General features: G+C 49.5%; 1 protein-coding gene across 15 annotated transcripts in view; it reads left to right on the top strand.

Annotated features, from left to right (window-relative positions):
• The window catches only part of PIP5K1C (phosphatidylinositol-4-phosphate 5-kinase type 1 gamma), a 46,901-nt gene that overhangs the window by 19,971 nt on the left and 3,616 nt on the right, over positions 1-23,314 (top strand). For 4 of the 15 annotated variants that reach the window (XR_005827403.1, XM_040590570.1, XM_040590564.1 and 1 more), the window contains exons 2-17: positions 5,016-5,047; positions 7,258-7,344; positions 7,651-7,781; positions 8,409-8,526; positions 10,476-10,628; positions 12,696-12,995; positions 13,496-13,701; positions 14,886-14,969; positions 15,527-15,575; positions 16,589-16,673; positions 17,044-17,205; positions 17,365-17,394; positions 18,171-18,312; positions 18,607-18,639; positions 21,056-21,184; positions 21,455-21,587. Coding sequence is in view for 14 of the 15 variants with exons in the window: in XM_040590570.1 (XP_040446504.1) it covers positions 5,016-5,047; positions 7,258-7,344; positions 7,651-7,781; positions 8,409-8,526; positions 10,476-10,628; positions 12,696-12,995; positions 13,496-13,701; positions 14,886-14,969; positions 15,527-15,575; positions 16,589-16,673; positions 17,044-17,205; positions 17,365-17,394; positions 18,171-18,312; positions 18,607-18,639; positions 21,056-21,184; positions 21,455-21,587 (1,874 nt within the window). In the remaining variant the exon portion in view is untranslated. Of the gene's footprint in view, positions 1-5,015; positions 5,048-7,257; positions 7,345-7,650; positions 7,782-8,408; positions 8,527-10,475; positions 10,629-12,695; positions 12,996-13,495; positions 13,702-14,885; positions 14,970-15,526; positions 15,576-16,588; positions 16,674-17,043; positions 17,206-17,364; positions 17,395-18,170; positions 18,313-18,606; positions 18,640-21,055; positions 21,185-21,454; positions 21,588-22,070; positions 22,902-23,314 lie in introns of those variants that run through there. The other 11 variants (XM_040590572.1, XM_040590567.1, XM_040590563.1 and 8 more) reach the window with 8 other exon arrangements.

The following is a 23,314-nucleotide window of genomic DNA, read 5'->3' as shown; positions in this document are numbered from 1 at the left end:
CCTTTTGCTAGGGGCTGACGCTCGTGCCCCCTCCTCGGGAAGCCCCGGCTGGCTGCCTGTGCTAGCTCAGATGCTGCTTCTCAGCTGAGATGTGTTTCCTGGCATCTCTTGAGTTGCCTCCCTCCCCTTTAATTTTACCTTTTTTTTTATCAGCTGTCCCTTATGGGAAGTAACAGCTGTCTCTTCTGATGGATATGTTTAATTTCCAGCCTTTCTCTCTGTATTTCAACTGCAACACATCTGCTACACGTGTTACAGCCTTCAACTTTCACAGCTCGTGCCTTAGCACTCTGTTTCTTAATGCTTTTGCACATAATGCATTGACCAGACGGGGCCACATTTAGACCAGTCTGATTGAACAATAAATCATAGCATCCTGGTTGCAGTCTTCATCTCCTCTTATTGTCTAAATGGGTTGCTCAGGTGCGTTGTGTTATCATCTTCTCAATCAAATAAGTGTAAAATTAGATCCAGACCTCCATCAGCGCATGTATGACTTGTCAGAATTTTACAGCTTTCTCGCAGATTAGGCTGGGTTAGTATTAAACGTCAATTTTGCAAAGGCTACTGTCAGTTCATTAGTTTAAAAATAAAGAACAAATAAATAAAAAAAAACCAACAACAAATGTAAACAGCTGGTCTGGTGCTCTTGGAGGACTGTACTTTGGAAACCAGTTATGTTTGACTGCAGTTGCTACTCCAACGGAGCAAGTGACAAACAGTCTCTACTGTGTTGCATTTTTGGAGGGGTCGTGTTGGTACAGCCTTCAGCTGAAAAGCTTACGTGGCGTCTATATTCTAATGTATTTTTAGTTGCAGTCACATTGTATATCTCCTTGTAAACACTTTAATAAAGCAAAGCTTTTATTAAAGATGCAGCACCATCTCGGACTGGAAAAAGGGGTCCAGATAAATCTACCAGTTATTCAAGTTTGCTTTGACTTCTCTAGAGCACCGTAAACCATCAAATACTTATAAATATACATTTGTATACATCTGTCTTATAAAGAAGGCTTCTTTATTAGATCTTAAACAAGATTTCTGCTGGATGTTTGTAAACCTTGTTAAGAAATTCCTTTTCAGTGGATAGAAGCCTCTTGCAGCTCTAGCCAGGTTTAGAGGGGGTTTGCTAGTTTAGCTGGTTTTGAGAGAGCCCAGTGACTTCCCCCTCACCCCTTGATTAATTTCTAAAATGTATTCTCTGCAGGTAAATGAAACTTGAAACCTCTGGTTTTAACTTGAACTCATTCTAAATTGTGGACTGCAAGGGTGATATTTTCAGGTTTTCATGAGTTTGCTTTCAAGGCCAAAGATTTGATGGTATTTTTTAATTTATTTTTTTAACAACTGAACTTGACATCACTTGCGTTTCCCCGACGACAGTGTCTAGAGAGGCTGTGGGCTGGAGAAGCCAAGGGGGCTGCTCTCATCCCAGCCCTGCACCGTTCCCTGAGTTCAGATGCCCTGATGAGGCCAGCTGATGAACCTGGTAACGATGAGCGTTCCCATCACGAGTGGGAGCCCTCCTGCCAGCCTGTGGTGTCCTTTGCTTACTGGGAGCGAGTGACCAAGCATCTGTAAATGGGGGGTGAAGGGCCTAGAAAGGGCTGAACACCCATTTGTTGACCCAGTATATCGTGTAAGAAAACCAGGTTGTGGCATCTTGTGTAGGTTTATGCTCCTCTGGTGTGGTAGAGCTAAAACTCGAGAGTACTTTCTATGTCGGGTAGTAAATGTGCAGAGGGTTTCCAGGAGGAGATTCATCCTCATCCTGCGGGGTGGCAGGGATGGGCAAGTGCTGTGGCTGTGAATAGAGAGGCATATGGAAAAAAAAAATAAAAATCAGACACTAAATCAGAGATGGGAACTGCTGAGTGCTACAACCGAAGCGTTCATTTCTGAGGCTCTAGAGGAGCTCGAGTGTTGGCACAGGGTCGACTCAAAGCCGTGCACAGATGAGAAGACAAGCTGAAGGCAGCAGGCTGAGCATGTATGAGAAATGCAAAACCCAGGCACGAGCTGGAGGCAGGGCAGAAAGCTGGGGTTTCACCTCGGGGTTCCCCTACCCGAGCTGCTCATCACGTTTCTGAATACACCCTTGCTAAGATGCACCAAATCCGATAAGAATCATTTCAATTAGCTTGTTAAGTGTTGAAACTTGCCAGGGTAGAGCTCCTGTTCCCTGCAACCCTGAGTGCTGTCTCTCATGGCTGCATAGCCCCTGAAGCTGGAGTTAAATCAGTTTTCACAAGGCCATCTGTCAGCTTGTTTGAGACAAGCACAGCCGAGTGCTGTGCACTGAGTAGCCAGTGGAAAATTATTAGGGGGGTTTTTTTTTCTTCATTTTCTGCCTGGACAAGTTGATTTTATAAAGCTGATTTTTGAGGTGGGGGTGGGGATGCTCGGGGAGGGAGGTTTTGTGTTGGGGATGCTCTTGTCTACCTGAAGCATCATTTCTCCTGGAGATCCACAGTTCTTCATCTCTGGTACCTTCCCTTTGTGCGGGTAGTTGGTGTTGATTCCACATTTGGTACGTGTACAGCAGCAGACACTTAAAAGCTGGGAATGAAAGCGGCTTGTGGTAATTATCACAAAATTAAAGATAATCTCCTGCTCTGGAATTGTGACAAAGTGCAGAAAAGAGATTAGTGCAGTCGGAGAGCCGGCACGGCCGTGGCAGGGAGAGTGTGGTCTCTCTGGCCCAGCACCCTCTTGCCCACGTTGTGTTCCCAGCAATTTCCAGCTTGGAGCAGAGTTTGTCCCTTGGGGTTCTTCTGTGGCCTTGAGTTGCTGCTCCAGCTCATGCCCTGAAAGTTTGTTAGCCAAATTCTCACTTAGTGCCATACCTCCTGCTCCCCTGGCTATTGCGTGGCATTTTGATGAACGGTCATAAAATTGTGTTGTCTTAAGTCAAAGAACTGATTTTTTTTTTTTTTTTTTTGTCCCCCTGGAAAAAATACCCTGATGCAGGGTCAGAGCTAGCCGTGGCCTGCTGAGCTGCCTGTGGGCGCAGTCCCGAGGAGCTGGAGGGGCTTACAGGGTTTGACATCACCCATCCCCTGCGGTGAGCACCCATGTGGGCAGCAGCCCCTTGGCTGAGAGATGCCCAACCCGGGTGGGCGACGGAGGGGAGCTGCTCTGCACCCCTGAGGGGTCCCTGCCCCACTTGCCACCCATCCTTCTGTCTGAGGTGGGATCGCGCGATGCAGCTTGCGTGGAGGGAGCAGGATTGCAGACCCCTTGCTGCAGTCCTGTATTCCTGTTCCTGATGCAAAACCTGGGCACTAGAGGGGACAGTTTAAACCAAAACCAGTCAATCTTCCCCTGCTCCTCTGGCTTTGCTGTGGGCCAAGCTGCTGGGCTGGGCAGATCCATCGCAGACACTCAATACCCCATGGCCAGGACCCGTTTTGCACCAGACGATCCCCAGCTTGCAGAGAACAGGATGGTGAGAGAACCTCAGCACTTCTGACAGAGAGCAGTTTAGTCTCCCCTGTGACCACCAAGGGGGTTTTGTTGTTTGGTTTTTTTTCTCCTTCCCAGCATCTGAAATGTTTCCTGAAATATAACTGAATCTCACGCTCCCAGCATTATTGTCATCTGGAGAGCATCGTGCTCCTGTTACGCTCAGCTTCTTGCTCACGCTCCTTTCGAAACAAGCCCTAAAGCAGCGCTGCTTGTATTTGAGGAGATTGAGCAGTTACCCCAGCTAACCCATCATAGTTCCTCCTCGGCCAAATCGGGGAGGGGGGGGGTGGGAATACTGCTGCAGCATGTCAGGCTGGACCCTCTGGGGCTTTTCCTGCTCTCCAGCTGGGGGGGCTGGACATCTCCTGCTCCCCCTGGAGAGCGACCACCCCCCAGCTTGTGTAGTTATCCCTCTGGAGTGGGGGCAGTTGTGTGCCAGCAGGTAGCTGGATTATCTATCTGTTGTCCTCGAGTGGGGACAAGTGGGGGGCTTGAGCCTTTCTCCTTCGCAGCCAAAACTCCAGGTCAGTCCACGGTCCCCTGCGAAATTAAGTCCTTTCTAAAGGATTGTGGGATGCTTAATGATCTGTGGTTGCAGCAACACTTCAGATAGGAGCAGGGAGCAGCAGACTCGTACCTGGAAACAGACGGCCTGAAATCTGTCGCTTGGGTTTGTGTCCTTTGCAAATGGGTTTCGCTCCTGATACCTGGGCTGGGTGTGCAGGGGGGCCAGGGAGCTGCCTCGGCAGGGGACGTGGTGCTGCCGGCATGGGGTGCTGAGCTCTTCTTAAGCATCTCTTGGTCCTTGTTCGTCGTGGCTCTCTGGAGTCAGCCGGGCTGGAGGTTGTGGTCCCACGCGTGCAGGTCGGTGAACACCTCGTGGGACTGGCAGCAGAGGAGCCTCCCATCCCTGTTGCCTAAAAATACGGAGCTACTTGCAGACTGGGGCTTGCACTAGGAAATGAGAAGATGGCCTCGTGTTGGAGGAAGGTTTGGACTCACGTTTCCAACACTGATTATCTATCTAAAAGCTTTAGGCAAAATCCTCATTTTGCACCGTTCGCTGTAATGGTGACTTCTCCCAAAGGCAGTGGTTGAGATAAATGATGCGTTCATTTTTGCGATATATTTGGACATCAGGTTCTATAAATAGATTCAATTATCAATATAGTTTGTCAAGTGCCTTCTGAGTGGCTGGGAAGCAGCTTCCTAAGTGTCTCTCTGGGCCTCTGGATGTAGCTGGCTCTTCGGTGTAGCATGGACCTATTACTTACGGTGCAGCAGGGATTTACAAGAACTCTCTGCTGAAGCCTCTAGGAAACATTGCCAGGAAGAACTGTGCGTCTCTGTGCTTCTGAATATGAGATTTTGGGTGACCCCTATAACTTCAGACTCCTGCACTAGTGAAACTGAAAACTGAGCAAAAAATCAGCTGCTTTGAAGGCTTTACAGCTCGCTTGAAGAGCAAAGCATTAGACTGTGTTCTTGGTGCTTTTTTTTTTTTCTGTGTCTCTTCTTTTACTGATGCTCTTCCCTTCTCTCCTCAGGTCTGGCACCAAAGAAGGCAGCCATCACCGAGGTGAGATGTGTAAAGCTGGCCTTGAAAATCCCGTGTTGAGAAATAAAAATGCAGAGCTCTGGAAAACACTTCTGCCTGACCTTTTTTGAGCAAAGCCAGATTTCTAAATACTTTTAAGATTACTGAAAATTTGATATTTGTTATCTGGGACAAAGAAAATGAGTGGGGTAGGTCTCTGGAGTCCCTGTATTGGCATCACCACAGCCGCCGCGGGGATGTGAAGGGGTTATGCCCACCACACGGCCAATTTTAGGTCTGTAAGTGGCCGAGGGCTCCTCTTCCACCCCAGAAGCTGAAGGTGATAAACGGAGGGTCTGTATCTTGGGCATCTCCAGGGCTCTGTGTTGGGTCTCACCCACTCCTGGGAGCGAGTTGAGGCTGTAATTTGTGAAGCTGTAAAATAGGGGAACATCTCAAGGGGCTGATCTTCTCACGCATAATCCAGGTCGCAGGTTGCTGAATCACTGTTACCTTCTGGAGCAAAACTCTTCACAGTTGGCAGCAGGGAATCTAGTAGGAGGATCCGTGCTTGAAAGCTGTTCCCTGAAACCCACACTCTTGGTTTAGGGCATCGTGTTCAAATGATTTTTGTTTGATCTAATTTTATGTCACACGCCTTTACATTACTCACCTGGGATAATGAGCGTTTGTATGCATGAATAGCTAAATCTTCCTGCCAGGAATGTGAGACTTGATTATTATTTTTTTTGCCTGTCCAGAAATACACGTAGTAGGAAGTTCAACTTCTGTGAAAGTTGATTGCTTTGTTCAGGGCACAAATAGCCCCGCTTTTTCTTGCCCTGGAAAGTCACAGGTCGAGCAAGAGACTGTGGAAGAGAATTCTGTTACTGCATTTCATAGGAGGGAAATCCCTTAACTGGTACCTGTGTCTGTTGATCGCTTTGAGAGGATGATGATGAGCCACGTGGTGAGGCAGGACGATACAGCTTGAGCTCGCATGTAATAGGATGCGGCTTGTTGGTTAGAAGCTGCGAGGAAAGGATAAGCTGCACTGCTAATCACGACTGCTTGGAGGAGGAGTGCTCAGAAGCAAAAGCCTGGCTGCACTAAATGTTTAAAACGGGGTAGGAAATCGGATTTTTTTTGAAGGAGAAATCAGACTTCCCCTCAGTACGAGGAGTACAAGCAGTTTGACCAGAAATAGCTGCAAGCTTTTGATTAAAAGCTAAAACACAAAGAACTTCTGTAGCCTGAACAAAATTATCCATTGTCTGCTGTAGACATCAGTCCTGAGAGATGGGCCTGTGTGGTGCTTGAGAGAGACAGTGATATAATATTGTCATTTGGGAAGTGACCTTGGATCTCTTAAAGGAACATTCAAGGCCTGGCTGTTCTTTAATGTAAAAACCCCTCAAGTGTTTCTGGGGGCTCACCAGCAGCTTTAGCCGTCTGCTGGGCTCCGCAGTCGCCTGGGGTCACAGAAGGAGCTGCGTGGAATTCCACAGAACACGGGTCCGTTGGCTTGTTGAAGGGGGCAGCCACAGCCTGCTCCTTCCTCGACGGGTAAAAAAAAGGTCCAGGCAGACTCAGAGGAAGAAGAGGAGGAGAACAGGAGTAGGTTTGTTCTCACTCTGGAGTGCTGGCAGTCCTGTAGTGTTTCTGTAAACTCTGCAAAACTTCAGGAGGAGCTGTTACTGCAGTTCACCCCGTGTGGGCTCGTCCTTTGAATTGTAAACAAATGAGATCTCGCTTGAATGGGTTCTCTCCACGTGAAAGCAGGCATGGCGCTGTGTTGTCCCTGTCATCTGTCTCTTGTTTCTCCCGTGAAGCACCGTGTATTGGTAGGACACCTGAGGGCATTGGATTTTTAAGAATAAAATTCTCTCGCTGTTTGATTTAATACAGCACTGTTTTAAATCAATGAGAAACAGCGGTCAAGCAGCGGGGGAATCTTGGCAGCTGGGAAGCAAGCAGATCTTTTCCAGAGCTCAGCATCTTTGGGGGTTCTGCCCAGTTGGTACTAAGGGTGTCAGTCTTGAGGGATGGTTCTATAATTCAAACAGCCTTGTTTAAAGCGTGCTGGTGCCAGTTACACCTTTTTCCATGGCATGGTTTTCTCTCCACTGGTAGAGCGTGATCCCTCTGTCCTTTATGACCGCAATAATGTGGTTGTGCCTGTGCTTCTTTGCTTGTTCTTCTCTGCCAGCTCAGCTTCTGTTCTGGGCTTTAGCTGTGCTCTTTCCTTGCAGGGACCATCGTTACCAGGACAGCCTGGCCAAGGAAAGAAGATAGGTCATCGGGGTGTTGATGCTTCTGGTGAAACCACCTACAAAAAGGTTTGGTTTTGCGGAGTGGGGAGTGGCAGCTACGTGTAGGTGGCAGGCTGAGAAGGGAAGGTGGAGCCCAGTAGTTACCAGTCTGATGTAGATTTTATGCAGCGCCCTTGTACCACATAATCTTGCAAACAGCAAACGTGGAAGCCTTAATCCATCTCTCTAGCAGCTGGTTGAAGTTGTTTAGCATTATGTGGTGCCCAGAAGACCCCACAGAAGTCATAGGCATGACTGTAGTGTAGTATAGGGGACACTAGCTGCAATAATTTGCTGTGAAATGCTCACTGACTGCTCTTTTCTTTATGCCAGACCACCTCATCTACTCTGAAGGGCGCCATCCAGCTAGGGATTGGATATACCGTCGGCAATCTGAGCTCCAAACCAGAGAGAGATGTCCTGATGCAGGACTTCTACGTGGTGGAGAGCATTTTTTTCCCAAGGTAAAGGAGACAGGGGAAACAAAACTAACAGATGAGTTATTTCTTTCCCTCTCACTTATTTTTTTCAAGAGAGCTTCCATCTGTCTTTAGATCACAGAGTTGGATTGCTCTGAATGTTTTAAATATGCATCCGTTACGTACAAACATACCAGTGGGAAGTGTTAGATTCTGCAGTGCACTGGCTTGCAAGGAAGTGCAGTGTAAGGTGCAGTACTGTATGCTTGAGTTTAACCTTCCTACGTGCATTTCTTTCTACCTGTCCATCTAGAATTTCTTCCCCAAAATTATACCACGTTTGAGCTGGAAGAAACTCATTCTGGGAGCTCTTTAACTCTGTGAATAAACAAAGCTCATAAAAGCCATGTTCTCTGTGTAAATGTATTCTGCTTGCCAAGTGGTTGTTCCGTGTGCTCTTTGGAAACAGATTTTGGCAGATAATTTAAAACCGATTTTCCTGTTGTCCTGCCACGGAAGAAAGTTATTTTTTTTTTGTTGTCGTTGTTGTTCCTAAGATGTCTTTTTGCAAGGCTCAGTTCATTTTAAATACATACAGTCACATCAAGGCAACTGTATGTCAGGTGAATGGTAATACAGAGGCTCCGCTTATGCGATGTCTGTTTTGTGCAGCGAAGGAAGTAACCTCACCCCGGCTCACCATTATGCTGACTTCAGGTTCAAGACCTATGCACCGGTGGCTTTTCGGTACTTCCGAGAACTCTTTGGGATTCGTCCAGACGATTATTTGGTATGGATATACTTCTCTGTCTTTCCTCCTTTATTTGAGATGGTCTAGAGTAGCACAGGGAATTTGGCCCTAAAGCAAGGCTGTCAGCAATTCTTGCCTAAAAGGGACAGAAAAGAGTTAAGGCATCGTTCTGGTTCCAGCAAGGAGTGGCCAGAGGCTGTGGATTTAGGGATTCTGTTCAGTTTTGGAGGAGATTCAGTGATGATCCCAGCAAGACCAGCACCGCTCAGCCCAAGTCTTCGTTTGCTAAGAGGTAGCTGCTGGCTTGCACCGGAGGGAAAGGAAACAATCTGCGTACCGTGTGTGATGTGTAAGCTATGCGATGGGGTTCCCTCTCTGTTGTTTGTGGTTACAATAATTTACTGTGTTTACAAGCAAAAGGGAGTTGTGTTCTGCTGGGTGCAACCCTGTAATGTCCCCTGGGGCTCTGAGGACAAAGATGGGAATTTTTCCTTGTGTACTCACTTGAGAGCTATGTGAGCATAGTTATTTTAATCATCTTACAAAGACAGAATGAAATACAGCTTGTTCTTGTGCTCAGAAAGCTCCTTAGAGCTGGAAAGGCTGTTTCTAAAATACCTAGTAGTGCAGGCTCTCTGGGCTTGGAGTGCACTGGGGCTGAGTTCGGTCCCTTGCATGTATGTGATGTCCTGCTCCTTAGAAAAGGACAAGTTTGAACAGGGGAAGGTAACGCATCCAAACGAGTGCATGCCCTCCCTCTCTTTTAATAGCCCTTTTTTTCTGGCTTAAGCTGCAGACAGGGGTGATGGTAGCTGAACACCTACCAGTAGAAAGGAATCCGTGCCATTGCACGGTTTGACAGTAACAGTGGTCCCCATCAGTGCCATCCAAGATAATGCTGGCTGATTTGATGAGTGGTTCAAAACCTGGGTAAGGCAAAGAGCCTGCCTCAGTTGCAAAGGTCGTGGCTCTGATTTGTTGCTTCTGCTTCCCCTGATTGTCTCTTGCCTGCCATGGCAGCAAATGCCTTTAATTATGCATGAGATAATTAACTTGATAAAGTCTTAGATCATTAATCTGTGCAGGGCTGAAAGCTGTTTTCAGTACCTAATGATGAGCATTTAATTTATGGCTCTGATTATGTCCCTTACATACCCTACCTCCCTCTCCTTATCTTACCTCTTGCTGTGACAGCTCTGATGTGATACCGCCCCAAAGGCGCTCGACCTGCTCGGTTACCTTGGGGTTGGTACCTAGCTGCAGACACGTGTGCTTGCACTTTCTTCTTTTTTTTTTTTTTTTTCCTGCTGCTGCTGGGCAAATCCTCATTTGAGGATCTGCTCTTTGCATACTGATATCTAGAAATATCCTCCCAGTTCAATTCCCAGTGCAGTACCCCTTGCTGCACTTACACAGCGCCGATCCTTCTTGTGTCTGGACACTGGTGTAATACTTTTCCTCTGTTTCTAGCAGGATCGAGGGGGTGAGACGTGGCTGTAAAAATCCACTCTTAACAGGGGGAGCACAAGGCCAGAGGGGGCTGCTGAGAACAGCCAGTGCATTGTGTTCTCTCCAGCACAGTGACACGTGGTGCCCTGAGCAGACTGTCATATCTCCTAAAATCCTGTCTTTCCGTCTGCACTTGCAATAATGTGCTGAAAGAAGCCGAAATGTGATACACACACAATGGGGAAAGATAAGATGTCATTATGAAGCCTGGGTGTTACTGAAAGCAGATGATTAGCTTGATTCTGAGCAGTTGGGATGCTCTGAACTGTAATCGCAGTCTCTAATTGTAAATTGTCCATCAGCTTTGCTGCTTAGACCTAACCTATAATGAAAATAGTTCTCACTTAAGCTTTTCTACCCCTTAATCTCACAGGGAGACGGCATGCTGGGGAAAGCCCTCAAGGGCATAGAACTCAGTGTGCAATGAGTGGGGGCTAAAAACATCATCTTTTTTTTTTTTTTTTTCTTTTCTTCCCTAGTACTCATTATGTAATGAGCCTCTGATAGAGCTGTCAAACCCTGGTGCCAGTGGTTCCCTCTTCTATGTCACCAGCGATGATGAATTCATCATAAAAACTGTGATGCACAAGGAGGCTGAATTCCTACAGAAGCTCCTTCCTGGCTACTACATGGTGTGTATTACCCAGCACCTTGGACCAGTCTTGGGTTTGTAGTGGCAGCATTTCTGTCCCAAACATTGCACGGGGCATGTCCTTCACCTGGGTTTCTTATGGCCCGCCAGCCCCGTGCCAGGGACGATGTTAAGTGTGTCATGAAGCCGGTCCCAGGAGCACAAACCCTGCCGACTGGTTACAAACTCTGTGGGTAAACTTGAGGCAGGTAATTGTGCCACAGCTTCTAGGCATGTTCTGGCCTGAAAATGGCTTCTTAGATGTGTGTTTGAGTGTCCTTTTCCGAGCACTAGTTCATTCTTTGCTTGGCACCACGCATCTGCCTCAGCCTGGCTTTGAGGATGGCTGTTGGTTGCAGGGACACAACCACCGTGGTTTTGTGGGGAAACCACTGCCGTCCCTGGCCATCTCCCATGCCTGTTGTGTCGACAGAGTTGCTCTGAAGGCAGCTGCTGGCTCTCGCTGGCTGCAGTACCAAGCTAAAACTCCCACGGGATCAGCCAGCTTTGCACATCCAGTCTGCTGCAGATCGTTGTTGCCTAAATCTCTAGCCTAGCAAGGCAACGTATCGAGACCCGGAGGATTTGCACGTGGTGATGAGCAGTAAACGGGAACCAAACCTGATCTTGTGGCACGTAAACCAGGAGCTGTCTCCCTGTGTAACTGTGGGGAAGGGTCCAGCTCCGCAGACGAGGGCACCGACCGAGGAGAAGGTGGTTGGAGGAACGTTAGTGCTGGCCCGTCTGTGTGCGTGTCGCAGTGGATTTATGTGATCGTACGCTGTTTCTGTGAAAACACTTGCCTTGCTCAGTATTTACTGGGGAAAAATTGCCAAAGCAGGACAAGGTCTTGGGTGTCTGTATACAACTGACAGCCGGTCGCTTGCTTTTGCAAGTGATGCTCAAGTTCCTGGATGGGATGAGCTTTCTTGGAAAGTGTTGCCTGATGTATATAGTAAATCAAGTAGAGGGTTTTGAATGGACATCGGGGGAATTTTGGAATGGGAGTTGCACCGTTGTCCTGAATTGTACCGTTGTCCCGGCTAGGAATCGGTGTAACGAATTAAACTGAACTTACCTGTCTGGAGCAGAGTTATGTACTACTTGTTGTAGCGTTCCAGTGTTTGTGGGTTCTTGTGGTGCTAACACAGGATCTCTCTGCTGGTCTTGGGAAACCCACCCAGGGTAAAAGGAGTCAGTGGAAAGGAAGCAGAGTGGTTTCATCCTGAGTTACTTTAAAGCTGGGCAAGTGCTGTTTGTGTTCGGTCTTGCCCTGCCTCCATTGCTTTTAGCTGGCACCACGTTGAGCGGTGCACTCCCAAAGAGGGCTCGCTCGTGTGCCTGGTTAGGTGAGATGAGAAGGGGCATGAAATTTTAATACAATCATGCTTCTGCCGTCTGTCAGAGAATCTGTCAGGTCTGTCCTTTCTTTTGTAGCGTGCAGAGATGTTCTGTTTCCTTCCAAACTTTCCCAAAGCTGAACAAGCGAATCATGCCTGTCATGTCATTCCTAATCATACCGCTGCCTAAAAAAAGGCCATGACAGCAGAGCAGGATATCCGTGCTCTCTGGCCAACTGTGTTTTATAAAGCAGCTCTGCAAAAGGAGGAGAAAATTTATGTTGTTTTGTTTAAAAAAATACCCTGTCCTTGGTTTATTCTGGGCCAGAGAACGGCTCTTGATTTCTGATGCTTCTGAAGAGATGAAGATAGCTGTTATTCTTAAACTTGAAGTTCCCACTCATTGTGTTTATTTCTCTTCCTGTTTGGTTTCCCATTTTTAGCTGCTGTTGCTGGGGAAAGTGGGGAATTTCCAGACTTGGTTATTTGCCCAGGGAGTGCTGAACGTCTCATTCCCTGTATTCAAGGCATAGTGGTATTTTCAGATCCTAAAGCCATTGAGATGTAAGAGTTTGTCAAACGTGTACAGTAAGCTTTCACGTAAAATCCAGAAAATCTGTATGTGAAGAATCCCTAGTCTGTTCCAAGGTCTGTTAACATGCTTTGTGTTGAACGCAGCAAGATTCTTCTGCCAAAATGACCTTTCCCCGTGCTTTTTTCCAACCCAGAATCTGAACCAGAACCCACGGACACTGCTGCCAAAGTTTTATGGACTGTACTGTGTGCAATCAGGGGGCAAAAACATCCGTGTGGTTGTGATGAACAACATTCTGCCTCGCGTGGTGAAAATGCACCTGAAATTCGACCTGAAAGGCTCAACCTATAAACGCCGGGCATCCAAGAAGGAAAAAGAAAAGTCCAGCCCTACGTACAAGGATCTAGATTTCATACAAGACATGCCCGAGGGCCTGATGTTGGATGCAGACACCTTCAGTGCGTTGGTGAAAACGTTGCAACGAGACTGTCTGGTAAGGAGCGGGGCAGCTTGGGGAGCAAGTTAATGAAGTTCTGTGGCTCTTGAGCATGAGGAAGAGCAAATGTTTGAGAGCTTTGCTAATCTGCTAACCCCAAAGCAGAATAAATCCCTTCCGCTGCCCTTTTTCCTGAAAGCCAAGCAGTGGAGTTAGGTCTCCAGACAGCCTCTGGTGCATCAAATTGTGGCAGCCTGCTCCACTTGTCGCTGGTCTGTTGGGACCGAATACATTTTTCCTATGCAGTATGCAGCAGCTACCTGGTACAACAGTGTTATTTGCAAGCCTTCAGCCCTTTGGGTTGACTGTGGGATGGCCAAACTCTATGCAGTCAAGTCCAGAGATGACTGTTGGTTCAGAAACAAACGTTCAGGCTCTGGCAAAGGAGTTGTTAATGGGAATGTGGACGGGCTGTTCCGTGCTTTGGGGTCTGTGCTGTATTTGAGCTGCTGGCCTGATGTTTTGTCTTTGTTCTTAAACTCAATGCTAACCTATAGGTGTTGGAAAGTTTTAAAATCATGGACTACAGCCTCCTGCTTGGGGTTCATAACATAGACCAGCAAGAACGGGAGCGGCAGTCTGAGGGAGCCCACAGCACGTCTGATGAGAAGCGTCCTGTGGGGCAGAAGGCACTTTACTCCACGGCCATGGAGTCCATCCAGGGTGGGGCTGCCCGGGGGGAGTCCATAGACACAGACGACACGTAGGTGAAACCCTGGTTCGCTTGCGCTGCTGGGGGGGTGGAGGTGGGGTCGTTAATCCCTAATGAGGCCCGTGTGAGCTGTTAAGAGTAAGCATCTCTCCTGGGGGTTGTGGTACTGCTGCCAGTAAAGCAGTGTGGTGTGGAAGGGGGAAGCTGGCATGGGCAATACTTCTGGAAGACTCCAGCCTCACAGCAGTCTCTCTTCTTAGGCCAACCTGTAGGTTGTCAGCTCCTGTAACAGCCTCTAAACATCCACCCGTGCTCTGGGGAGGAGAAACTGGCTCTGTGCTAGCTCAGCATCCCGCCGCTGCAGTGGTAGTAGGGATCAGCCTGTCCCTAGGAGCTTGGAGTTTGTTCTCCATCACTCCAGCTGTGGAACCCCTGACAGTACCCCGAGGCCAGCCCGGTGCCGTTGGCAAACAGCGGTGTAGCCGAGTGCTAGAGTAACTGGGGGAGCTGGGGGTTGCCCAAAACCTGTCCGGTGCTGTGCCCAGTCTGTGGCTCTCGGGCTGCAGGTGGCTTTTGTGACTGTCTCTGTGGCCCAAGCTCTCTAACAAATGGTGGAGTTTGCTGTTTGTTGCTGTCTGAAACCAGCTGCTCCAGTTTTGATGGAGGATCAGTCACGGTGGAGCCAGGATAATACTTTGGTGCTTCCATTCTTTGAAGCAGCGTCATTAATTGCAGTGGCCTGCCTGATAACCTGCATGCTTTTGTTGTGTGCTGGTGCTAGTGGTTGCTGCACCTGCGGCAGGACTGGTATTAGCGTGGATGGGACTGGAAATACCCTTCTCCTTAAAAGTTTCCTGCCCTAAGAGGCAGACAGCTCACGCTGACCTAATAAATAACCTGATCCCCGGAACAAAATGTCCTGTAGCTAAGAAAAAATGATGTGGTGCTTTCTGGTCCAGGTAGAGAGCTGTTGCCACACAACACAGGTCCTGCCCCGATAGCTGGCGTTTGGCCATCTGGGGCAGGCAGTAACCCTGGAGGCACCGTGTAGGAGATGACCTGTGGCAGTAGGTGACTTCCCGTGGTTGTGCACAAAGCATTTTTGCAGGTTTCGCGTTGCCCGACCGCATCAGAGCCCTCTTTTCAGCACTGCCATCCACCTTGCCGCAGGTCTCGGTGGTGTTACGGCTGCTCTTTTTGAGGCTGCACTCGCTGAGGTTTTGTTTTGCCTGCAGGATGGGAGGGATCCCAGCAGTGAACGGCAAAGGAGAGCGTCTCCTGCTGCACGTAGGAATCATAGATATCCTTCAGTCGTACAGGTAGGTAACTTTGAAGCTGTCTGTCCTTTAACATCTTCTTTATACTGAATGAAAGCAGAAAGATTTTCTTCTCCGAAACAGTTTGATAATGAGTAGGCAGGCTGCCTAAAGCTGTCTGTCGATGCCAGTTGGGGGCCGTGGATTTTTATCTTGTCCTTAGAATAGCTGGTGACACAGAGCCTTTTTTCGAAGATCGAATGAGTTGCTTAAAAAGAAGTTTCCCGTCCCGGTGCCTGGGATGGGTAGCATCTCTCCGGGGTGGAAGGTGGTTTTCTGTCCGTCTTCCAGCCCAGCTCCTCCTTCCCCGTCGGGCTGCCAGGCAGTCCTGACCTGACTGCAGAGATGCCAGCGTGCTCGGCCGACCTCTCGGCTGGAGGAAAGCAACGCTCCAGATGAAGGAGGAATTCTTAGCAGCTCCGTGAGCAACACTCCAGATGAAAGAGGAATTGTTAGCAGCTCCGCAATCTCTCCTGTGTGTGGGATGAAAGGTGGCTTAGATACAGAGCATGTGCCTGAATCTGTCTCTCTTTTTCTCTCCATTTTTCCCCTGGAATTAGGTTCATCAAGAAGCTAGAACATACCTGGAAGGCCCTGGTCCATGACGGGGTGAGTGCCTGTATCGAGGCAGGGACTGTCCGGCCCTCGGCAGGATTACCTGCCTTGGTTTCATGCGTGCTAGTTGCTGCCGATTACCTCGCTATTTATAGTGCCTGAACTGGCACAGTTGAAGCAGATGAAAGGGATAGTTCTTGCCTCTTATGCCTCCACAGGGGTGTAGTGCCAATTATTCCCAATCAGGTTTTCTTGCTCACTCCACCTCCTCGCATGTTTAGCTGCCGTGCTACCAGCTTCCCTCCTCTGCTCCCATCTGTCGTTTCCCCCCTCCCCACGATACCAGGAGCTGTACGCACAAGGTGCGTGCGGTCGTGTATGTGTCGAGGAGCCCTGTGTTTGCTGTCTCTGGTGATTGACTGTGTTTCCACTTCAGTAAGCTATCTGTTAATAAATCCCTTTCAGTGTTACCCTGCTGTCTTGTCTCCTGCAGCAGGCAGATGTTTACGAAGCAGCAGCCTTGGATGTGGAAACTGTTTTTCAGCATGGCATAGCCTAGCTTCCCTTAAATATTAAGGCAAAGGAGATGGGTAGGTGCCAAGTCGTGGTAGCACGGTAGAATGTCAGAAGCAGACACAGCTTCGGTTTTACTATTTTAAACAAAAAGCACAAAACTTTTGAAATGTGTGGAGACCCTCGGCTGAATTTTGGTGTCTGCGTCATACACAAAGGTAGCCAGGTGTGCTTTGAACGTCAGCCAGCAAAGCCAGAAGAAATTTCATGTATGTAATTGGGCTAATATTTAAAAAATCCAGGAAGTCTATGAAGGAATAAAATCACCAAAATCCATTATAAAATTACAGCAAGAATATAATCAAATGCAATCAAATCAAAGGCAATGCCTCAGGCTTATTTATAGCATTAATCAGATCATTTCAGTTAAGCCTTTCCATTTTAAGGCTCTGTCAGTGCTAAGTGTTGGGATAAAAAAGACTGCCTTGGTTGTTACAGAAATTCTGCCTTGAGGGATAATTTTAAAATTAAACAATTGCTTCTTGCCTTTGTAGGACACGGTGTCAGTACACAGACCCAGCTTTTATGCAGAGAGGTTCTTCAAATTCATGACCAACACAGTGTTTCGAAAGAATTCCTGTAAGTACCTAGCCTGAGAGCTGTCGTTGCCCTTGTGATGTGAGGCAAGCCTTATCTCCATCTTGCTGCTTCAGTCCATGTGGAGAGTTTCGAGGCTGGAATCTGAGCAGGCTTTTCCACTGTAATACGGAGCAAAGCTGGGGAACTGCAAAGCCCGTTGGTTGTCACGACTTGCTTTGTTCTGCTCAGACACCCCCCCAGGAGCTCACCCTGCAGCCTGACTCCAGCTCAGCCCTTTGGAGGTGGCGCTTGCAGAGCGTGTGTGTGTGTGTCGGAGGGCAGAAGCCTCTCCCCGTGAAGGGAGAAGTGCCTTTGGTGTCACAGTAGGTTTTGGTGGTAATTTCCGCTCTCATTTACTCTTCCCATCAAGCTCTGAAGTCGTCTCCCTCCAAGAAAGGGCGCAGTGCCTTGCTAGCTGTCAAGACGGCTGGTCCCACAGCTGCATTTTCAGCTAGCCAGCTTCCCTCCGAAAAGGACGATACGCAGTATGATCTTCGTGCGGCCAGGAGTTACCCCACGCTGGATGACGAAGGTAATGGTCTCGTTTGGTGGCCGATGAGTGTGTGATCACCCTCTCTTTCCTAGCAGTTCCTTAGGATCCTCCCCTGCTCTCGCCAAATTCCCCACTGTGCACCAACCGTGTCTTCCTTGACGGATTGCTCTTCATTGCATGTCTTGCTGTGCTTTGCAGGTGCTAAACTTAACCAGGACAGGGGAGAAGGTAAGAGTATATTGTTTTGTCACAGCACCAGCAGTTAGTTGATTGGGGAAGCAATGCCTCTGCATCGAAGAAGACCAAATCCCTTCTTTGCAGCACTGTATGGTTCTGCAGTAAAAATGGTTGCTTGCGTCACTGCTGCAAGGCAGCCGCTGCCAACTGGCACCAGCAGTCATAGCCCAAATGTAATCGGAAAGTTGAATTTTCCACCTTTTAAAAGAAAAAGGGGGGGGGGGGGGGATGACTAGGAACTGCAGGACTCTAGTGGTGGTGTTTGGACAGTTATAAGGGGCAGGATCTTGCCACTGGGGGAAAAAGTGAATGGCTTGGTTCTGTGCTGCCTTTTCATCACTTCCATCTGGGCTGGATTTACAGATGAGTGGCAAAGGACAGGCTCCTCGAGTGCATGGATTTCTACCCGTGCAAAGCAGTGAGCACTCAATTCATCTCTTAATTCACCTGGATATTTATCTCTGCGATCCAAGCCTTTAATCCAGCTTTGGTTACCAGTGAGATCTCTTCATTGGCATTATGTTTCCTGTAGTGTCTTGTCTGTCATGCTGGAAATAGCGCTTACTGACTCTCCCTAGAGGACGCCCTGGGAGAAGGTGCTGTGTTCCTGAACCCAGCTAAACTGGCCTGTTTGTGGTTTGAAGTGACCGGTCCCAGTGAGGGTGTGCGGGTAGATCAGCCTCTCACAGGGCTGATATAGGTAAGGTGTTGGTGTTTGACCTACACGTCTTTTTTTCTTCCTGCATCCCTCCTGCGCGCCGGGCCAGCAGGCAGGCCAGACCTGCTACCCTGCACACCTCCTTCCTTTGAAGAAGCTACCACAGCCTCCATAGCCACAACACTATCTTCGACATCCCTCTCTGTTCCCGAGCGATCCCCTTCGGAGACCTCTGAGCAGCCCAGGTACAGGTGAGAACAGCGCTCGGCCCCGGCCCTCGCTGGCGTCAGGCAGCAGCCCTTCCTCTTCGTGCTGCATATCTCAGCAGGCTGCCCTATGCTCTGGAATGCTAATGACCGATTTTAATTAAATCTCTCCTGGGAGCAAGCAGACAAAGCTTTGATGGGATTAATTATTGCTGGGAGAAGTGTCAGCTGTTAAGTAGAACATCTCCCTCATGGGGTGGGGAGTTAGATTTGGGGGCAGGGGAGGGTTTCTGTCTTAAATTGCTCCTCAAACTCCACTTTTCTGGTTTCTTTCTGCAGGAGGCGCACACACTCCTCAGGGCAGGATGGCAGGTGAGAGAAGCGTCTCATCTCTTCTTGCACTGCTGCACAGACACCTCACATTTGTCCTTGCACAAAGGTCTCTTGGAGGGCTGAATGTGAATCTCAGCAGCACCAAGGTTTTGGCATGGTCCTCTGTAGGATGATGGGCTTCTTCCTGCAATCAAATAATCCCCATTTCTTATGCAGAATTTTCCTTACAAGCAGATCTCTCAGTGCTTTGCAAGGAATCTTAAATATTACCCCTGTTATTTGATGGGAAACGGGACAACTGAGTTGTCCAAACTTCCCCACCCAGCCAGCGCCAGAATTGAGGAAGGTTCGTGTCCCTCTCTGGGTAAGTGAGCGTTAACAGCAGGAACATTCTCCCCCTGTGCATCTGCCGGCTGCCCGCGTGTGGTGGGGGTGAATACGGGGAAGGGCTTTGACTTTGTGAGGCACTGAGCGCCCTTAGTCCCCAGAGAAGCAGCTTCCAGTATTTTCAGAAACTCGGGTACTTTGAGGTGTCTTTCCCTCCGGTGGTGATACGTGGCTTAGAGCCGAGGGCAAGGTAGGACAAAAATCACCTGCTGTGTAGGGATGTCCAGATTTAGAGGCTCATATAAATATCTTGCGCGGGTTTGCACCAGTAAAAATGACCCCGTTGCCAGTGTCAGTGGGATCTGCATGAAGACCCTGTGTTTGCTGCTGACGCTGCCCTACCTTTCTGGGACATCTTGTAATGTTGTAAGTGCAGATCTTGAAATGCACATCAGAGACTCGGGCTTGGGATGTGCTGTAGCCAGAGGAGCTGCTGGACAGCCTGACATCGTCTCTCCCTGCGGTTGTTGTTTGATGTTTCAGAGGAAGGCAAGGACTTTGGAAGATGAGGGCTTACACCATCTTACAGACATCTGCCCTCATTCCTAGCTTTTAGTCATTTGCAGAGCTTCAGACTGCATACACTGTGGAAAAAAAAAAAAACCACCACCTTTCTGTGGTATTTCTTAATGAAAACACCTCTGGATGCTGCGTGTTGCTGAATCTTGGTAAATTACTGTCACTGGAGGGTGAGGACCTACTTGCTGTTTATGTGCAGAACCTGCTGAAGCTTCAGGCACCCGTAAAGCATCCCACCTCCTGCAGAATCCATTGTCTGAAATTGCTGAAAATTGGAGACTTAAACCCAGTGGTGGGACCCGTTTGGCAAAATGCAGTGACTTCATGCGAGTTACTCCGGGCTCCCTTGGTGCCTGATGGAGGGGGAGATGCTGGAGGGGGTGACTGCTCCTCCAGAAATAGGTCAGGTGAATTGAAGTGGCTGTCCCTGGACCAGAGAGGAAGCTTAGTATCTTGGTCAGAAGTAGAGCTGTCAGTCACAGATTTATCACAGCTACAACCACCCCACAGAAGTATTTTTTTGCCTAGTTTCTCAGTTTCTGGCGTTGGGGTCTCGGCATGCCCTTCCTAGGAGAGCAGGGACCTGTGTATTTGTAGAGCCCTCTGTGATCCCCTGGTGACAGCCAGTGCAAGAGAAATGTGATTAAAGCGTGAGCTGACATTCCTGAGCTGAAATTAAAAAAAAAAAAAACAAACCAACAACCTTATCCCATTTGCTCAAGAACACGTCACACCTCTGGTTATTCTAATCTGCTGGGGAATTCCCTGCGGGTTTCGGAGATCCACCCCTGCGAAGAGAGGAGCCGGTCAGCAGAGCCGCCTGCTGGCTCCGGCTCCCAGCCAGGGACAGCGCGGAGCAGGATGGTGCTGCCGATGAACCCACCCGGCACTCATCCCTTCCCGGAGACTGTGCCCTAGGCTTGGCAAGCGCCCCCTCCTCCTTCCCACGAGGACCGTGGAGCCAGCCCCGCTAGCACAAGCGATGACTTTAATAGCGTGAGGTGTTAATTTGAAAGTTGTCACGTACAGCTCCTGAGCGTGCAGGTAGATCCGATGTTAACCCTGAAGCGCACTTGAGCCGTTTTGGTGGGCTGGGAATCTCGGAGGAGGTCGGAGGCTCTGGTCCTTGTGCAGGTGATGGGCAACACCAGGCTAACTCTGGACACAGGTTCTCCCTGGAGGCCAGTTCTCCTCTTTCCTCCCGTACTCCATTTGATGCTGCCCATCTTTCCTGCAGCACTGCCTAATTATCCCCTGTCCTCTTTTCCCACCTCGTTAGTGTTGAGCGCTGCAGTGTGACAGGACCGACGATTGCCTGGGGGTTTGGGTGATCCAAATCCTCAATCCTGGGAGGTCTGATTGCTCCCGCTGAACCAAAATGAACAGCTCGGGCTGTGCCGGGAGCTGGGGGCTGGCAGCAGCCGCGTGCTGGGGCAGACCCGCACGTCTTGCTGCTGCGGGAGGTTGTAGTGCAAGAAGCTGGGCTGGCTTGGGACTGATTCAGGCTGATCTAGAATCGAGGACCGTGCGTAACTAGTGCCTACCTAAGCCTTCGGGCTGTTCTTTTGGTTTCCAGGTCACACGAGGAGGTGCGGGTTGAGGAGGAGCTTCAGCAGATCAGTGTCGAGCTGGAGCCCAAGTGTGACGTTGAGATCGTAGCTCCTGAAGATGACAAAGAGTGAGTGTTGCGGAGCGTTGGGCCGCTTTGGAGAGCCCTGCCCAGTGTCGTTTGCTTTGTGGCCGCTTCTGTTGGAGGCTGACTTTGTTGATTGCCTGGAGAGATGGGTCCTCCCCCAGACAGTTGGGTGAAGCTGAGCGCTGTTACTGACCTGACCTTTCTGCATGTTGACAGCGGAGCATCTTCAGCCCCTCTGTAATAAATCATAGTCTTGCTTGCTCCTTTGCTGGTCGCAGTGACTAGACTCTGTCATTTCTTTCCCCGCTCCAGAGAGGCGGCTTCTTCAGCCTGTGCCATCGTAACATCCACAGCTACAGTGGAGGTGGAGACAGCCAGCCAGGCCTCCGAACCAGCCAGCCAGGCCTCGGATGAAGATGACGTGCCAGTCACAGACATATACTTTGTAAGATGCCTTCTCCACCCGGCCTCTTAGAGGTGTGATGGGAAAGGGAAAGGTTGGGCGAGGCTGTAACAGTCTCAGTTTCAGGGCAGTGTCTGCCCCGTGCCATCTTCGTGTTGAGCACCTCGAGATCTTAATGCCGGATGGGGTTTTTAACGCAGAGAGATGGGTTAACCCTTGGAGAACTCAAAAGAGCATCTCATGGAGCTCCAATGGGGGTGGCACTGCTGCTGTGGATGTAGCCGTAGGTGTGCTGCTCCACTTGCAAGCACGAGCGCTGAAGGGCTTATCTAGGCCAGCGTGTTCGGTCCCGTGATGAGCCAAAGCGAATGCAGGTGCAACTGAGAGGTTCTCCCTTCCTCGGCCAGGGAGCCTGGCTGTTCTCCTGAGCACAGACGTGCCACAGTGGCCTAGAGCCAGAGGGAGGTGGTTGCAGTGGGGCTGACCTCGGGCTCTGCTGAACTCTGGCTTTTCCTTTCCCTGCAGGCAGATGCACTAGGTGATGCAGTGGCAATCTAGTGCTGAGACAGGGAGTAAGTGAGGTGGTTGCTGGTTGGCAGCAGAGTGCCGTGGAGCCTAGCGCTGTGTTCCTCAGTCAGCTCTTGCAATGTCTGAGCAGCTCCTGCAAACCGGAGAAGAGTTTTTAGCAACGTGTCCCACCTGCCCTGTGGATTCCCAGAGCAGAGCTGAAGGTCTGACCAGTGAGAGCTCCCCACTGTGCCTGGGCGCTGGAACCTGCTCGTTAAAAGATGTGCCCAGCTCCTTCCTGCTCCGACTCATTGCTGTTGGTTATAGGGTGAGGGAGAGGAGCTGAGCCCTTCTGATGAGCTCCTTCACTCTAACCTAAAAATGGCAAAAAATTTGCCTTCCCCTGTGCTTGTGTGACTGCTGCAGAGCTGCTCACTCATTGCAGAGGCATCCCGAGGCTCACGGGAGCTGTGGAAGGAATCGGTTCCCTTTTAAAAGCTTGTCTGTTTGGGGTTTTTGTGCATGCTGTTCAAACTGCAGGCAGCTCCCTCTGACACTGGCTGCTCCTTCTTTGCCTGTGGATGGCAGTGGTGTACAGGCTGCCTGCAGATGCTGCCTGCAGATGCTGCCTGCTCCACTGGCAAATGTCTCCTAGCAAGGTCAGCTCCTCTTCCTCCCTGTCCCTGGGCATATGGACTCCTCTTAACTTGAGGGGTCCCCCTCTATCTGGAGGAAACCATCTGTGCGCAGTGTGCGCTCACAGAGAGTGTGACTGACTGCTCATCATCAGCATTTCATACTTCATCCGAGTCCTTGAGTTTTGCATTAAATGTGTGTCGTGTGCTGTGGAGTGTTTGTCACTGCTGGGATGAAGGGAAAAGCTGATTCGGGTTCCCATGGGTGTTCTCCTTGGAAAACCGCTTGAGCTGGAGCTCAGGCAAGGCTGCACCGGAGTGCCAGCGGGGCTTGGACCACAGCTGCTCTCTTGCAGGCATGCTCTAGGGGCGATGGTTGGGGAAGGGATACGGTGTGCAGAGGGTGATTTGTCAAGTCCCAGGGACTGTGATCTGATCTTTGGAAGTTTGCTCCTGAAAGAAGAGCACTTTATCCTCCTGTTCACCCACAGGGGAATAAAAGTGCAGAGGTTGTGGCAGGGCATGGGCACTGCTCTTCGCACGCACGGCTTTCCTGCCCGCTGATCCATTCAGGCCTGGAGTTGCCCAACCCCTTGTTTTTTGCTTTCTCTTTCATCCTTTCTTTCA

Source organism: Falco naumanni, chromosome 4, assembly GCF_017639655.2.
Source record: "Falco naumanni isolate bFalNau1 chromosome 4, bFalNau1.pat, whole genome shotgun sequence".
In the NCBI taxonomy this organism is placed as follows: Eukaryota; Metazoa; Chordata; class Aves; order Falconiformes; family Falconidae; genus Falco; species Falco naumanni.
Note: the sequence above shows the minus strand (reverse complement) of the source record. Positions and strands in the feature narration are given on the sequence as shown.